General features: G+C 41.4%; 1 protein-coding gene and 1 pseudogene across 1 annotated transcript; one reads left to right on the top strand and one right to left on the bottom strand.

Annotated features, from left to right (window-relative positions):
- Window positions 1–2,585: 2,585 nt before the first annotated feature.
- LOC119769444 lies at window positions 2,586–3,175 on the bottom strand (annotated as a pseudogene).
- A 1,473-nt stretch (window positions 3,176–4,648) lies between these two features.
- On the top strand, window positions 4,649–16,368 carry LOC6044401 (homeobox protein unplugged). The gene is made up of 3 exons (XM_038261891.1): window positions 4,649–5,478; window positions 15,300–15,520; window positions 15,592–16,368. The coding sequence occupies exons 1-3, from the start codon at window positions 4,764–4,766 to the stop codon at window positions 15,928–15,930; spliced, it is 1,275 nt and encodes a 424-aa protein (XP_038117819.1). The 5' UTR covers window positions 4,649–4,763; the 3' UTR covers window positions 15,931–16,368.
- The last annotated feature ends 754 nt before the right edge of the window (window positions 16,369–17,122 follow it).

The following is a 17,122-nucleotide window of genomic DNA, read 5'->3' as shown; positions in this document are numbered from 1 at the left end:
CGACCCCGATCCAGAAGCAGTTCGAAATCAGCTCGGAGAGCGTGAGCAAGATTACGCGACCCTCGGTAGACAACAGCCACCAGGAGGACGAGAAAGAGCACGGCGCCATCGTGGCGGACAATTCAACGGCCGGCTGTTGCAGCGAAGGAGCCGGAGCCAAGAAGGATGCTCCCGAAACAAGCAAGGAATCTGTTGCCTCGTCGGTGAAAGAAGAAAACAGTCTGAAATCGTCGGAGGTCGATTCGTGTACAGGTTTGTTGCACCGGGTGGGAGCTTGGATTGCAGGAAGTGTTATTTAATGAATATTATTCTCTCGCAGAGAGACCAACCTGTACGCCAGCAACGCCCAAATTCAACGGAATCTCCTCCACGTCAGGATCCGAGCTAGAAGATAAATCTGGCGTGCAGACGCCAGCAAATGTGACGACCACTGCAGCCTCGACCACAACGACAACCACCGACGCCAACAAGCTTGACCTCACCCAGGCACTGACTTCCGAGGATGCGCTGTACGAGGTCAGCGTATGGTTCGACGGAACGGAGTTGCAGTTCTTGTCGGTGGAGAAGGTGATCGAGAACAAGCTGGCATCGCCCGGTTTGGCCGAGTCCACCCAAGATCTGACAGGAATTGACTCGTCAAAGCAGTCCTCCAATGGTAGCGTGGGAAGTCTTGGCCCGTTCCAGCTGCCTTCGGCGAGACCGGCCGCCGATTCACACTCAAGCGCAACGGACAGTTCGGGGACAATCTCCAGCCAGTTGAAGGCACCACTATTCAAGGTTAAGCACACCGTCCGAGGGGCCAAGTTGATGATCGAGGAATTCACCAAGATCAAGCCGGCGCTCAGCAAGGATGATGAGCTATCGGACGCGGAACTGGACCAAAGTAGTTCCAACGCGAAGACGCCCAAAACAACCACCGAAAAGTGGTCGAGGAATGAAGCGACCCCGCACCGAGTCGGAAGTCGAAGCAAGCCTCCTCGAAGAGCGCCAAGAAGCAGAAACCGGACACACCCGTACCTGCCGAGCCGGAACCGCAAGTGAACCAGGACGATTGGTTGTGCTGTATGGCGCGGTGGTCCGACCCAAAGTACTATGCAGGCAAGGTCACAAGGGAGACAACAAGTTCATGATGCTGTTCGAGGACGGTGCCTCGAAGGCCCTCTCCAAGGACGTCATCGTGATCGGCGACAAGGACACGCTCCCGATCGTCGGCCACGCCGTACACGCGTTCACCGGAGGCGACACCTACGAGGTCGGTTTCGTCGACGAGGTCAAGCGGAACGAAACCATCAACGAAGTATTGTACGTGGTCCGGATCGGTAAGGGCACCGTCGAGGTGACCGCCTCCGGCCTGTATCTGAACGAGGAGCAGGCCAAGTAGTCAACTGGGCATGCAAGGCCGCCGAAGGAGGCGCGGACGATCCGATGACAAACGCGACAAACACGACGATCCTACAGACGAAGCGTCCGCCGCGGGTGGTGGCGAGAAGGGTTCGCGGTCGATGCGGAGCAAACCCAGCAAAAAATCCAGGTTCGGGATATCCCACGCTAAGCCAACCGCACGGACCTCCGACCACGTCGATCTCGACCAGTGCCTCGATATCGTCCAATAAAAACCACCGGAGCGCCGACCTACACACCGACTCTAGGACAAACCTCTTCTCCAAGTCCAGCAGCTAATGCTCCGATCTCCATCGCTGCTCACATTCTTCCAATCACGTCGACCGGATATGCCGTAGGTCTAAGCGCCCCCGGTGCTCCTCCGCCAAACGATGTTTTTTTTATCTGTTTTTTTTTCAACCGTTTCAGCTCGTTCTCCCGGCAGTGGTTTGTGTGCTTTCTAGCCAGCCCGTGTTTCGGCAACTCGCCTGCGTTCCAGAAGGTCATCCTCCCAGCAGTGGCTCGCGTTCCGAAGAGTCGTCCTCCTGTTTTTGTGCGCGTCCCAGCAGCAGCCCGCGTTTCCGCAACTCGACCGTGTTCAGGAGGGCCGTCTCTCTCTACGGCGGACTTCCGGTAGAATTCTGGTTGCGTAGCCTGTTACCACCGCGGCACCTTCAGCTTGCACGAAAGCACAAGAACCTTCAGGGCGCTGAGATGCAGGTACCTGCGTAGAATTTGGATTGCGGTCGTCGACCTTCGATGATTTGATGACCGCCAGACTAGGAGAGCATCACAGATTGCCACCAGGATACATGTTTTAGTCCAGGTTGAAGCGGAGCCGTTGAAGAACGTGCATCACGTGTGCCAGTATTGTCTGGCAGTTTGAGCCAAGAAAGCAGCTGAACGAAAAAAAGGTTGGAGCTGAGTAAATATTCGAAAAGGTTCATTAACTACTAGGCGCAGAGTACGGGAACCTGATCTGCACTGAACGACTCAACTCAACTCAGATCCGCATATGACATCAGTTTCAAAAGTACATCAACGAACTCGACACGGCGAGATTTTAATAGGATTTAATAGGGTTTACAAAAAAAAAAAAAAACGATACTAATAATACTAATAATTGTATGGAAAAACCTCTTACACTTTTCCGCACGTTTTTTATTCAGAAAAATTAGAAAATAAAGTCATGCAATATAAAAAAAGTGAAAGTTTTTAATACAAAAAGTTTATTTGCGTGTTGGTGTTTGCAAACGCCCAGCCGGAGCAGCAAAGGCCTCAAATATCCGCGTTGGACCTTTTACGCTCTCTACCGCCGGCCATCGCCGGAAATCTGCTTCACATTCCGGATTGTGGTGGAACTATCCAGCTTAAGGGTCGGCGATGGTGACCTTGACCTCTACACCGGGCTTGATGTTGATCGAGGTTATCTGCTTGACGATCTCGGACGGCGAGTGCAGATCGATGATACGCTTGTGCAGGCGCATCTGGAAGCGATCTTTGGAACCATCACCGCAGGTCAGCGCACACCTTCTCCAGGCTGCGGACATTGCGCAAGCTCAGCGTGACGCGGTTCTGGTGAAGGGTCGCGGCCTTTCGATGTCCTTTCTAGTGGCGGCCATTTTGCACGATTTTCTTCCGCCCAGCTGCCGACAGTAAAAATCAAGCGTGATCACCTAGAATTAACCATGCTTTTCTCCCCTGCCACTGACTAGCTTATTATCAGATGCTCCTCCTGCTTGGCCACCGGTAGCCGCGTAATACCATTTACTCCGCGGCACAGGTTCCTTGGCCAACAAATGTGAACGTGAAAAAAATGAAAAGATCAAAACAAACTGCTCGACTGATTTGACAACGAGATCTGTCATTTGCTCTTGACAGTTCTCGTTGTCAAAAAAATCGAGCAGTCGGAGGTGCGAACGCAAGAAAAGGCAACAGAAAAGGCGAGCTAAGGCGCGTTAAAGCAAGAAAAGGTCAGATAGGGTTGAATAAGGTGAAATAAAGAGGAGCGAACGCCGAATTTTTTTTAAAAAGGAATGTCAACGCTCGACCAAGGCAGAAGTGAACCACCCCTCGTCACAGCACCTAAAAGGACCTAATAAAAATAAGTTATGAAGAAAAAAAAAAAAAAACTTCAAATAGCTATATCTCGCTAATGATGCTACCAAATGTCTTCAAACTTGTTTTGTTAATAGATGAAAATGTATACTTGAATGCCCTGAAAACAGATTTTGAAAAAAGTTGAAGTGTGTGCTCAAACAACCTTTGAATTTTTTGCCGAATTACATGTATGTAGCCCCTTAATCATAAAATTTCGAAATAAACAGTCTGAAGCGATGTTTTATTCTGTGGATTGATTTTTTTTTTTTGAGATGATGAAGCCAAATCATTCCATATGAATAAATGTCCAATTGCATACAATTTGATTTGGTGATGGATCCAGAACAAATTATACGTGAATGCTTAAAAATCCACGTGGGATGAATATGCTGCCGTGGGGAGTGTACTACCGTTCTACGCATAATTGTCCCATATTTGAAAACTAGCAATTATGAAAAGCGCGCATAATTGTCCTAGCTGTCCACAATTGTCCTATTTGGGTTCGGCCCAGTCAGCATTTTTACCATCCTTTCCTCTATCTAATAAATAAGTACAGAGGCATCGATTTGGTGACAACATGTCAGAATCGGTAAAATGACATAGGATAATTATTCGAGGTTATATTTGGAGGTATAAGTTAATCAATATTCATTTATTTTATTGTGTTATTGTCAATCTAAATGTAAAACAAAAAAGCAGGAAGGAAGAAAGGAACTCCAAAACTGTTTAATGGTCAAATTGGAACCTGATTATCATATTTTATTTTTATTTATTTTTTGTAGTTAATTTTAGAAAGTAGTTTTTAGTAAATAATTCCACATTTCCCATCGCACTGGCCCTAAACGCCCTTATAGACTTTTTGTACCACATCTCAAAGATCTCTCGAAAGACAACTTCACACCGAGTGATGTATAAATTTACCCCCAAGATGCCGCCAAGAAGTGTGAGACCGATTACCGAGCAATAAGCGAAAACAAACAAATTTTATGTTGTTTGCCAGACCCTCTGGCCAACACACCCCGAACCCATCCCGACGCAATCCTCCGAGGGGAGGGGTTTAGGTCGCATCTGTACACACATTCACAACGACAACGACGACGACGACGAAACAGCGAATGAGGGAAGGAACTAGCAGACGAGCCGGCTGGTCCGCAGTTGGAGAGTGTCACCGGTTCGACCAAGTCACGTTCCGCGCGGCGGTCTACGACAAAGAGTACGAGTACGACTTGCGGTTGGACATTGTAGCTTTGGTTTGTGTTTATGGGTTCGGTTCCGGCGAAGAAATGGATAAAGCTACAACGGAGTTGATCCAGCCGGAGGAACCGTTGAAGCTGTCCCGGCTCGGCAATACCCCGTTTTCGATCGAGAACCTCATCGCGGGCAGTACGACGACTGCGACACGGAGTCAATCTCCGGTCGAGCGGTTCACCGGTGATTCCGCGGGTCAGTATCTGGCCGCCGGGTACAACGCCGCCGCGATGCTGTCCTTTACGAACTTTCCGCTGTACAATCCGTGGGTCGGCTATCTGTCCCAGACGGCCAACGAGAAGCTGTCCCAACTGTTTGCCCTCGGTGGAAGTGCTGCTGTTTCAAGTGCTGGTGATAAACAACGTGTCGCTCATAAATCAGGAGTAGGAGTGGGACCAAGTGATCCGACGCCGGAGTCTGCCGGTAATGGCCTGGAACAGTACTTTGGGGCTGCCAACGTGAGGCGGTCCTTTTACGGGGAAAGTGGAACCAACAACAGTGGAAGAATATACCTGAGGAATTTCAATAGTGACCTTGCGGCGACCGGAACAGCCGGACAGCCGGATTCAGTGCAGCAGGACTCGCAGGATTCGAGTCGGCAGTCGTCGTACTTGAACATTGACAGGGACGATGAGGGGGAAGAGGGGGAGATGATAAGAGGGGGAGGTGGAATCGATAGTAACGACGATGGATCGTACAGTGACGATATTAGTTTGTCCATGTCGCCGACGGGTTGCGGGAAAAGTGGAGGTAAGAAAATGATCCCGAGATTTCCAAATCCGCATTTCAAGTTTTCATACAACCTTTTCAAATATTATATTTTCAAATATTTTTTTTTAAATGGTGGTTTTGAGCAAATCGACTAAAATTACAATTTTTGACCCACCCTAACACGACATACACAGTAAAAAAAATCATGGTAATATTACATCTGGGAAAGGGAACATCTTTTATGTCAGAAAAAATGAGTGATTTTACCTCTGAAAATGTGTAATATTACCGCTTTTCAGCCTAAATTAAGGTAAAATTACAACATTAAAGAGGTAATATTCAACCTTCCAAAATTACACCTTCCAAATTTACACTTTTTTTTTACTGTTTAGGGCCAAACAAAAAATAAGGGTCTGATTATTTCGGCCAAGGAAATCCCACTCCAATTTTGAGCCAGACCAGACAACTTTTTTTCATCGAATCATGCTGTTTTCGTGCGGAATTACTGTATACTGCCCATGTTCGCATAAATGTCCCATACGCGAAATAACGTTAAGCTAAGTTGTCCCAACATAAGACAACGTGTTAGCTTGTTGCGAAAAAATTGATTACCTGAGATTTTGAAGAACAAAGTGCTGTTTTAAGTTTTCGTGACAGTATACTTTATCAGTATCATGATTGAAAACCAAATTGCTTCATAGGGGGATGGCGTCGCTATTTTTAAACCACGTTTTCCACCTTTTCTCCATTGAAACCGATTACTTTATCGACTTCGTTTTGCTGGTCGAGATAATTCGCCGTCTATTTTTAGCACTTTTCCACTCTTGCACTTAAAAAAACCAGATGACAGCACGATGTAACGCCACGTCCCTATTAACTCAACAGTGATGAAAATGCACATGGGACATTTATGCAAACATTTATGCATAACTTTCTAAAAAGCACAATTTTCAATGCTTCCGTAATTTTATCGTGCAATTATTTTTTTAAATAAAATATGCTATAACGTTTGTTTTTGTATAAACAGTCAAATATGGATATTTAAATCTTGTCACATATTTTGGATTTAGATACGTAAATTTTTATGTTTAAAAAATGGGCGGACATTTTCCTAGCCTTTTAATATATTTTTTAGAGATGGACGAGGACAGCCACTAGGCATAAAAAGCTACAAAACAATCCTGGAATGAGCCAAATTAGTAAATCCGTTCCCCAGAACAAGGCGAAATATCAAAAAATCAAATTATTCGCTCTACAACATTGGCCTTGGCGTTCTCGATTGCGAGATTCCTATTTGAATCTAGGCTAGGTTTGATTGTTGAGGCAATTGCAAATCTCTTTTTACACCTAAGCTTCCATCCACCCCGGGGGGTTCGAACTAACGACCTTTGGATTGATGGTTCAAATGCCTACCAGCGACTCCACCGAGACAGAACCCAGGGAGACGACTCCTACACCTGGATTGAGCTAGCGACCTAACCCTTTAGATTACCGGAGCCAACATTTACTTCCCCGTCCGACGGAAGGCGTGGTCAGACAAATCTCGTCTCGAAAAATGCCACCGGGACCGTCTGGGATCGAACCCAAGCCGACTGGGTGAGAGGCAACCATGCTTACCCCTACACCACGGGTCCCGGCGAAATATGTTGATGCTTATTATAGTATGTCCAAAATAGGGTCATCTATCTTATTTAAAAGAATAAAAAATATGTAACCACAAAATTGCTTAAACTCAAAACAGTGAATTTTATCAAAAAATCTAAAGTAATTTTAGATTCCAATTTTAGATATTTTACAAAATTCAATTCATAACTAATCGGAAAACTAAGTTCCGTCATACCCAATAGCTCAAATGTTGGCACTTAAGTCACTAGAGCATATAAATAAATTAAAAACTAACTTAATCCACTTATGTGGTTGGAGCCTTCCTCACAACAATGGCTGTACACAAGTTTCATCTATTTTTTAGATCCGGCTTCCAAAAAGTACATCGATATCACTTAAGTGGCCATATCTCGAGACAGGGTTGCCAGATCTTCAATGTTTTGGGCTCGTTGGAAAGGTCTTTTGATAACCTAACCAACGTTGGGTCGGATGATGGACCCGGACATAGTTTGCATACAGTTAAGTGAGATCCAAATATATGTGAAAACAAATTTTTATACATAACTTTTGAACTACTTATCGAAACTTCAATCTGTATAAAACTCGATCTATGGGACCCTAAACCAAGTCGAATGCAACAAGTTCGGGTCAAATCGGTTCAGCCAGTGCCGAGAAACATGAGCTAGTTTGTTGGTCACATACATACATACACACACATATACACACACACACACACACACACACACACACACACACACACACACACACACACACACACACACACACACACATACACACACATACACACAGACATTTGTTCAGTTTTCGATTCTGAGTCGATATGTATACATGAAGGTGGGTCTACGACGTTTTTATACAAAGTTCATTTTTAGAGCAGGATTATAGCCTTACCTCAGTGAGGAAGGCAAAATGGAAAGGGTTTAAGTTTGTCCATATTTTTTGGTGATAAAAGGTTAGTTAAAAATTAGTTATTTTTTGCGTGTACATATTTTTTTCCGAATAGTCCAATTCATAACGTTTTTACACTTTTTTTACTTCACTGTTTTCTGACTTATTGGATTGATTTTAACCTACTTTGCCGAAGAATGTTAATTTGTTAAAAATATATTTTGAGGAATTTTTGTTTGGAGCCCGTTTAGAGGCGTGGTTGGGCTATAGAAGGTCAATGGGAAGTGTGCAAGTCTTTCCTCCAACAAGTTTCGCTGTTTAAATAACGGAAATCGGCAAATTGTATGGAAAGAGGACCGAAACCTAACCAAAAATTTCTCCCAGTTTACTGCCGTTCTACGCATAATTGTCCCATGTAATATTTGGTCGATTCTGTTTTTTTTGTCATTTTTAAGTTTAATTTGATGTATAATAAAAAAAAAACACATAAATTCTATTACTTTGTTAGGAAACTCATTAAAACAACATAAAGTCTGTTTGTCCCATCGTTGAACTTCTACGCATAATTGTCCCACCAAGTATTTTCTTTCATGAGTCATTACGGGAAATTTTCAATCAATTTCCCGGGAAATCCCGGGAATTCCAGGGAAATTTTAAATTTATTAAAAATTGTTCTGATTTTGGTTCTGATTAATATTTTGCTACCAAATTGTATAGGATAGCGACTTTAATGGTTAAAATAAGTCTGAAGGTCAATTGACAGCTTGACTGCATGTAAAAAATCATACAACTACAAGAAAATTTATATTTTTTCTGATTTTATAAGTTCAAATCGTACGATAAATTAAAAAAAATCTCAGGTGTTTTTGATGAGAAGTATTTTTATCACAGTTTTTTGAAAGTGAGTAAAATGAATCCATACTCCACAATCATAAAATTTATTTTTAACTTGTTTCCGTGATCAGTTTGAGAGAGTGTGTTTTGACACATGAAGTTAAAATGAAAAAAAAAAAAAAAAAACGCAGAAATTATGTTTTTCATGACAAATTACTTTTCTAAAACAAATCTTACTGGTTTCAGCCCTTGAACAAAATGGCTCTTTAGTTTTCCTAAAAATCTTACTTCTCGTGTTTGATTTACAGTCATCCCTCATATTCCGAACAGTTTACAGATCGGCCAATGTTCAAAAAATCATAGCAAATCGATTATTGAACTTAATGATTCGCTTTTACCTTCATAAGAAAGCTTTTCTTGCGATCTATCGAATGCTGTAACGAACAACTGCAAATTTTAACTTTTAAATCAAGTTTTTGAAGAAAAACTTTGACCCTTGAAATCCACAAATTCGGAACACTTTTTTCTTACGGATGTAAACAAACTTTGGATCTTTCCACTGCAACCAGCGATACTCAAGCTTAGTGTTGTTTTATACATGGTCTGATAACTTTTTTGTGAAAATATCAGTTAAATTCAGGTGTTCCACAATTGTGGGAGGCAAAATAACAAACCACAATTATGAAACAGGCAATTTGGAGGCAGTTTTTTGCTGCTCGGAAGAAAATATTCTTGAAATGCTGTTTTTTGTTTAAAAAGTACTACTTTTACTAGTGAAATAGCAAGAGAATGTCCAACTGGAGGTCCTAAAAATAGTAGGGTCGAGAGAAAAGCTGCATTTGGCATGCTATTGACAAATTATCACAAAAGTGTTCCGAATTAGTGGGTGTTCCGAATATGTGGGATGACTGTACTTCAAACAACTCAATGTTTTCAAAGTTTCAAGTTTTTGAAAATATTTTTTGTATTTTTTGGGCACCTCTCAAACAACGGAAAAACGAAATCGACGTAACGCCTTATAATGTGGCCCTCTTAAACCTTGCGGTTTCGTCAACGGATCCACAGGCGTGTATATTTCCAGTTGCTTCAGAAATAAATCTTGATATCAACATTTCTGATCATCTGATTAATTCTATATGGACTAAGCGTTAAATTTATTTGAACAAGCATTTTCAAAAAATGGTTCCAAAAGTAAAGAAAATGTATACTTCCGTTTAAATTTCGGGAATTCCCGGGAAATTTACAAATTTCCCGGGAAACGGGAAATATTTGTTTTCGGGAAATCCCCGGAATTCCCGGAATTTTTTTTTCCCGGGACGTTGAGTTAATTTATTATGCTTCTTTGGATAGATTTATTTTCAATTCTTCTACTAATTAGTTCATTTGAGGGAATTTATTCGATTCCGATCCGAAATTTGATATCTTTAAATAGACTTATCCTACTTTTTTCCAAAATCCAAATTGAATCAAAACACGATTAGTGTTGTAAGTTAATGTTACATTGTTCTAATTTCCACTTTTTACTTTCCATCGCAAAACACTCATAAAATATTCATAACCATTCGCCACCCTCGCTCAACCCATTTCTCTTTTCCACCCAATTTGTGACAATAAAAATAAATCCCGGCTAAACGACGGCGGATCATACGCCACGGTTCCGTCCCCGGAACCCGAACGGCCGTCGCTCGTAGCTCACTGTTGAGCGTTCGCTAATTCACTCTTGAACGATTATGAGTGATGTGGCTAAAAAGTTGTTTTTCCCCCTCTCGAGAAATACGCCGCTATATGATGGTTTATCAAGTTTAGTCAATTGAATTAAGCATTTAGCAGAGAGGGGTCGTCGTCGTTGTCGTTGATTCATATCCAGAGGAAGTTGTGGCGGCGGATGGCATCAGTAGCTAAACAGATTTCCAAGATAAACACTTTTGTGCGTGTTCTGCGAAGGTGGGGGAAGCCCAGCAAGTGACAGTATAAATAGGCGGAAATTATGCACTTTTTTCTCCCCCCTGGTGAGCCTGCAAATTAATTTCGATGTGCCCACGAAAACGGGATGTTTATGAAGATTAATCGCCCTTGACGCACGTTTCATAACTTGGTGTGAATAGTTTACGAGTTGAGATAAATGTAATGAATAAGTTTAATTTTAACCCTCAAACAAATTTTTGAAGCCGGGTCAGTATTTTGGATTTTAAAAAGTTTTTTTTTAATTTTATCATTCTACTCCATTTTTTTTAAAGCAAAAAAATGTTATGAAGATGGGTTATTTTTTATAATGATTTTTTTATGATAAAATATTTCAACGAATTTAGACTGTTTTTTTAAATTAAAAGTGTTGGATATGCCAAGAGAGAATAAAAAAAAAACGGGATACTCCCAAGAATCACGTGCAATTTGAGTTTTAACCAAATGTTAAAGTAGAGCCGAATGTTTTTATTTTTAATGTTCGTATGGAGAATTGGCCGGGACCGTGGTGTAGGGGTAAGCGTGATTGCCTCTCACCCAGTCGGCCTGGGTTCGATCCCAGACGGTCCCGGTGGCATTTTTCGAGACGAGATTTGTCTGATCACGCCTTCCGTCGGAAGGGAAGTAAATGTTGGTCCCGGACTAACCTAAAAAAGGTTAGGTCGTTAGCTTAGTCCAGGTGTAAGAGACGTCTCCCTGGGTCCTGCTTCGGTGGAGTCGCTTGTAGGCAGTTGGACTCACAATCCAAAGGTCGTCAGTTCGAATCCCGGGGTGGATGGAAGCTAAGGTGTAAAAAGAGGTTTGCAATTGCCTCAACAATCAAGCCTTCGTACACCTAGTTTCGAGTAGGAATCTCGCAATCGAGAACGCCAAGGCAATGCTGTAGAGCGAATAATTTGATTTTTTTTTGATTTTGATGGAGAATTGGACAGTTCGATGCTTTGGAAAAAAACCATTGCTTCCCCTTGAATTCGAATGTGCAGATGTTAGTTTTCCTTTCTCAAATACAATTGAATAACAACATAATAGAAAGGGACCATCCATAAACCACGTGAACACTTTAGGGGGGGTTACAGATTCACAAAAAAGTGTTCACGTGGTTTATGGATGGTCCCAAAGGCACCGACAGTTTACGGATGGATTGAAATATTTCGTCGGGAGGTAAAAAGCAACTCTTTCAGTTTTGTTTTCGATTTTATGAGATATATTTCTTTAGAATGTCGTTGGAAATTGCTGGAAACAAGTACATTGTAAATATTTCTCAATTCATGTCAGCAAAAAAATCTTAGCCTATATTTTCTAGTGGGTCTCGTGGCGCAGGGGTAGCGGCTTCGGCTGCCTATCCCGATGATGCTATGAGACGCGGGTTCGATTCCCGCCTTATCCACTGAGCTTCTATCGGATGGTGAAGTAAAACGTCGGTCCCGGTTTCTCCTGTCTCGTCAGAGGCGCTGGAGCAGAAATCCCACGTTAGAGGAAGGCCATGCCCCGGGGGGCGTAGTGCCAATAGTTTCGTTTCGTTTTTCATATTTTCTAGTTTATAACTTTGTTTAAAATTACCCCAAAAACCATGCTGAAAGTACTTTGAAAACCCAATTAAAAAATCATGGGCACAAATTATTCTAAAAATATATCAAACACAAATTCGATCAAAAATACGAATTCGATCTAAGTTCAATAAGATTTCCATTTTTTTTAGGAAATCCTCTTGCCCGATTACATTATGACATTTCTAGACATTATCGATGCTATCAGATTGTAGAAAATAGTTCGCAGAACATGTTTCATGAAGAAAGTATCAAGTTTGCTTCAATAAAAGTAGATACACATTTACTCGTTCTATATTTGAATTTTCACACAAAAAATAAAAGGCCAAAAGAATCATGTTCAATATTTTTTCAACATTACGAAAACGGGAAAAATTAACTTTTTTCACTAAAACTGCGATAACTTTTAAATTTTAGCGATGACATGTTTGGGTACCAAACGTGCGTCTTCAATTACAAACAAATGGTACCCAAAAATGTATTGGTCATCGCTGAAATTTTGAAGTTATCGCAGTTTTTTAAATGTTTTGTAAAATTTTCCGAGGAATCCGATTAAAATATTTTCAGACATAGGCTTTTGGTCCCGAGAACATCAAAACAGCATTTAAATTTTTTATTCGACCTTTTCAAATGTTTGGCTAGATATTTGAAATTTTAAACTATTTTTCTTTAAAAGCTTATCTAAGGGAGCGTTCTTTTATTACGTAAAGCGAAAAATCGGACTTTTAGACCCCCCCCCCCCCCCCCCCCTCGTAACAAAATTTCCATACAAATTTTAAAAATTTTGTATGGAGCGTAACACGGCCTCCGACCCCCCTCCCCCCCTACTGCGTTACGTAATAAAAGAACGCTCCCTTATAACGTTTCGTTTGCGTCTAAGACAGCTACAGTCGGGTGAAATGGTGCGGAGTAACGATTTTTTTGAAAAATATGGTTTTTGCGAAAATCGACGAAAATTGTAATTTTTCGAACCACCCTAAAACGACGTAGGGGAAATTCTCGTATGTTTGGTAGGTTAAGCACTCGCTCCTAACTCTATCCAATTTGCTGATTTTCACTTTTCAAACAGATAATTTTGCAAAACTTTTGATAGAAACTTGCTTGCTCACTTCTTATTGCAGGCCAAGGATTGATACCTAAGAGCATGCAATGGCACTGACCTTGTTGCGTGCTCTTCGGTTGACGTCCACGTAAGAAACATCCTGGAAGGAGCGTAACTAACTACATCCGTAGTTCTGTTAGATCATCCGAATTATCTTGATCAGAACAGTATAGCTCTGGTTCCTTGCGAGTGTCCTATTTTCTTACCTCCACATTGGCTTGATTTTCATGATGACCTAGCTGGTGGCCTGTGGAAACGACTCGTAAACCTTTGACCACCGCGGGTCAGAGTCGAGACGGCTAAAAGAAAGGGGCGCGACAATGTGGGAAAGGGAAGTAGTTTGTGATTGTAGACGGTATTGTTTTGATTCGCAGTATGTTGAGTCAACTGCTGTGGATGTACCTGAAACATCGCACAACGGGGTTTCTCTTCTCTTCATTCTCAGCTACCACCTATCTCCAATTTTTAATTTTACTAACATTTGATTCTCTTATCTCTCAAAGCTTTTCCACTCTTTTCTATCAATTGATACTGCTGTAACAAACTTTGTTTTGTTTTTTTTTTCCTTAAAAATATACTTTTCCTTAATGTACTAGTAATATCAAGTCTATTTATCATTCGTCTAATCTTTTTTGATTTTATTGCGAATTTATTTATTTGAATAATTCTTTATCTGTCCTATAAATTATCATTACTATAATCTAAGCTTGTTTTGTATCTCTATTTATTAACTATTGTCTAATTTTACATCTAATACATCTAGCTTCTCATTTTTATTCTTCAAAATACGCTCATCATTCTCTTACTATTGATACTTGATTTTTATAAAATAAATTCTCTTTTACTGTCTATTGTTTTCAATCTTCACCCTTTTTTTCAAACAAGTGAGGTTTGAGCCCTTACTCAATTTATGGAATGGTTATAGGATTAACACAAATATTACTATTGTATTTTTGGTAAACTTTTATAACATGCTTAGGACCAAAAATTGTAACAAAACACCGCGACAAAAGAAATAGCAACAGATAAACAGACTCAACAATAGGGAAGATTTCAGGAGAAAACAATACACAGTAAATAACAATTAGTTTTTTGAATTCAAACTAAAAATAAAACAGTTTTTGCTTTAATGAAAGTTGGTAGGCACACTATAAATGGTTAGGCGCTTATACTTACATCAAACCCTACGTAATGTACCACCCCCGGCCGAGTTAAACTGCGTAACCGGAAAAGAAGGTGTGCATGCCTGGCACGAACACTCAAAGCGTGTTCTAGCGTGCTGCTCGTACTGACTCAGAGCAAGGGTGAGATGTAGGTGTAAGGGCAGTGCGTTTTCGTCGGGAACCTAGTGCATAAGATTGGTCAAGGCCCGTTCTTACACTGAAAATTGCGAATTGCGAACTTGCTTGCTCACTTCTTATTGATCTATTTATCACTCGATTTCAGTTGAAAACGCTTTTAATTAGTTTTAATTGAATGTCAAAGTTCTGACCTGCCAACATTAGAGGCACGCTGGAATTAGATGCTGTTCCCCTAGGTCACCCTAATGGAAAAACAAAAAATAAGGGCCTAATTATTTTGGCCAAAGAACCCCCAGAAAAATATTGATCCCGATCGGAGAACGTTTTTTTTCGAATAATGCTGTTTTCATGGAGAATCGCTGTACATGTTTTCTTAATGTTCACAGTCCCAGTTTTTGAAATAAATTTTTATTTTTAGAAATTGTGCATTATTATTCCTGACTTTAAGATTTTTTGCTGGGCCAGTTGGAGGCGATATCTTTTAAAACAATTGTATTTGCCATATTTCAATTGAAATAAATCGCCCAAATAATTGAACACATAAGCTAAATTTAAAATTCCACCAAATTAAAAATTTCTTATACTTTTCTTACCCCCAAGATCTCGACGAGTCCGACTCGGAAGCGTGCTCCGACGACGAGGCGAACCCAAAATCCTCGGGCGGCGGCGCTGGCGACAACTGCTCCAAGTCCCGCCGGCGACGAACTGCCTTCACCTCGGAACAGCTGCTCGAGCTGGAACGGGAATTTCATGCCAAAAAATACCTTAGCCTTACGGAGCGCAGCCAGATCGCGACCAGCCTCAAGCTGAGTGAGGTCCAGGTTGGTGAAAATTTAAAGTAGATGTGGTTCAAGTTGAAATTTTAAAGAATTTTCTTGCTTTTTTCTAATAGGTAAAAATCTGGTTCCAAAATCGACGCGCCAAGTGGAAACGGGTCAAGGCCGGTCTTAACTCGCACGGACTGGCCAATCGGGGCGCCGGAGGAGCAGGTGGACCCGACGGAGCTGGAACCGGAGGCGGTGGTACCAAAATCGTAGTTCCTATTCCGGTGCACGTGAACCGGTTCGCGATCCGGTCGCAGCACCAGCAGATGGAGAAGATGAACCTGGTTGGACCGAAGGCCGAGCTGCGGAAAGATCTCGGACTGGAACCGAGCAGCTTCGAGCGGTTCGGACTGGCCAAAGTGATTGGAGCACCGAAACCTCATCCGCCGCCGGCGGGTACTTTTTGAGAGGCGCGCGAGCGCGAGTGTGTGATAGATTCTAGTGAGTGCATGTGTTTTAAGGTTCCCTCTCAGATTGTAGATATTTGTGTATTAAGTTTAGAATTTTACCACGAGAGCAATTTCCTCATTAGCTGGTAATCACCGTTTGACGAGGGGGTTTAATAAATTAGAGTAAACGATGTACTTCAATTTGCGCGTAATCGCCGCGCCAGTATGCAAGCAAATCATTGTGAGTTTTGTGTAATTGGGAATTGTGCATGTGTGCATGTGAGACCGATTAACGGTGCAATTGAGTGTGCCACTTTGCGATGGACACATATTTTGGGGACATTTACAACAGACAGCAATAAGAGGCAGCGAGCAGGGGAGGGGAGTAAGAGAACGAGTGGAATGAAATCCACTTGGATTTAATAAAGAACATCCAATTCTATAATTGTACAGTAATTGTTAAGTGTTTTGTTTGATTGTAATGAGAAAAGAAAATCCTAAAAACTCCCGTTCCAGCGTTGCACCGACGTTTATTTTTTAGATTTGAAACTTGTTTTTTCGGTGAAAAAGGCTATGTAGCAAGCACTGAAGGTAAAATACTTTTTTATGGAAATACAATATTTAAAAAAACGTTACTTAATCCACCCTTAGGTGGTAGGCGCCTTCCTCACATTTAAAGGGTGCCATCCAAAATGCAAAAATTGCGTAAATAACACTTAGGGGAAATATACCCATTTTAATCACACTAAGCCGTTCGACCAATTCTAACCACTTTTGCCGTTTCCACTATTAAATCAACATTTTCAGATGTATCAACAATGAAGAGTTGCTTGCTCACTTTTATTTGAGCTATTTATTTCTTTGAAACAGTCAAAAACACTTTAAGCTGTAATTCATTATCAAAGTGCTGATAGGCCGATAATAGAAATAGGCTGAGAAAGGGTATAGTTCCCCTAAGTGCTTATAACTTTTGATAGGGTTGTCAGATCTTCAATGTTTTGGACGCATAAATAACATTTAAGTGCTTATAACTTTTGATAGATTTGTCAGATCTTCAATGTCTTGGACGCGTTGGAAAGGTCTCTTTCTGAAAATGTATAGCATGATGGGTTTTCTTACAAAAATCACCCTTTTTACAATCTTCCGGATTTTTGTTAAAATCGTTTTTTAGCATAAATTTTGAAGTATTTAACTAAACTGCATAATTTTT

This window comes from Culex quinquefasciatus, chromosome 3 (assembly GCF_015732765.1).
Source record: "Culex quinquefasciatus strain JHB chromosome 3, VPISU_Cqui_1.0_pri_paternal, whole genome shotgun sequence".
Taxonomy (NCBI): domain Eukaryota; kingdom Metazoa; phylum Arthropoda; class Insecta; order Diptera; family Culicidae; genus Culex; species Culex quinquefasciatus.
This window is presented reverse-complemented; position numbering and strand designations above follow the sequence as displayed.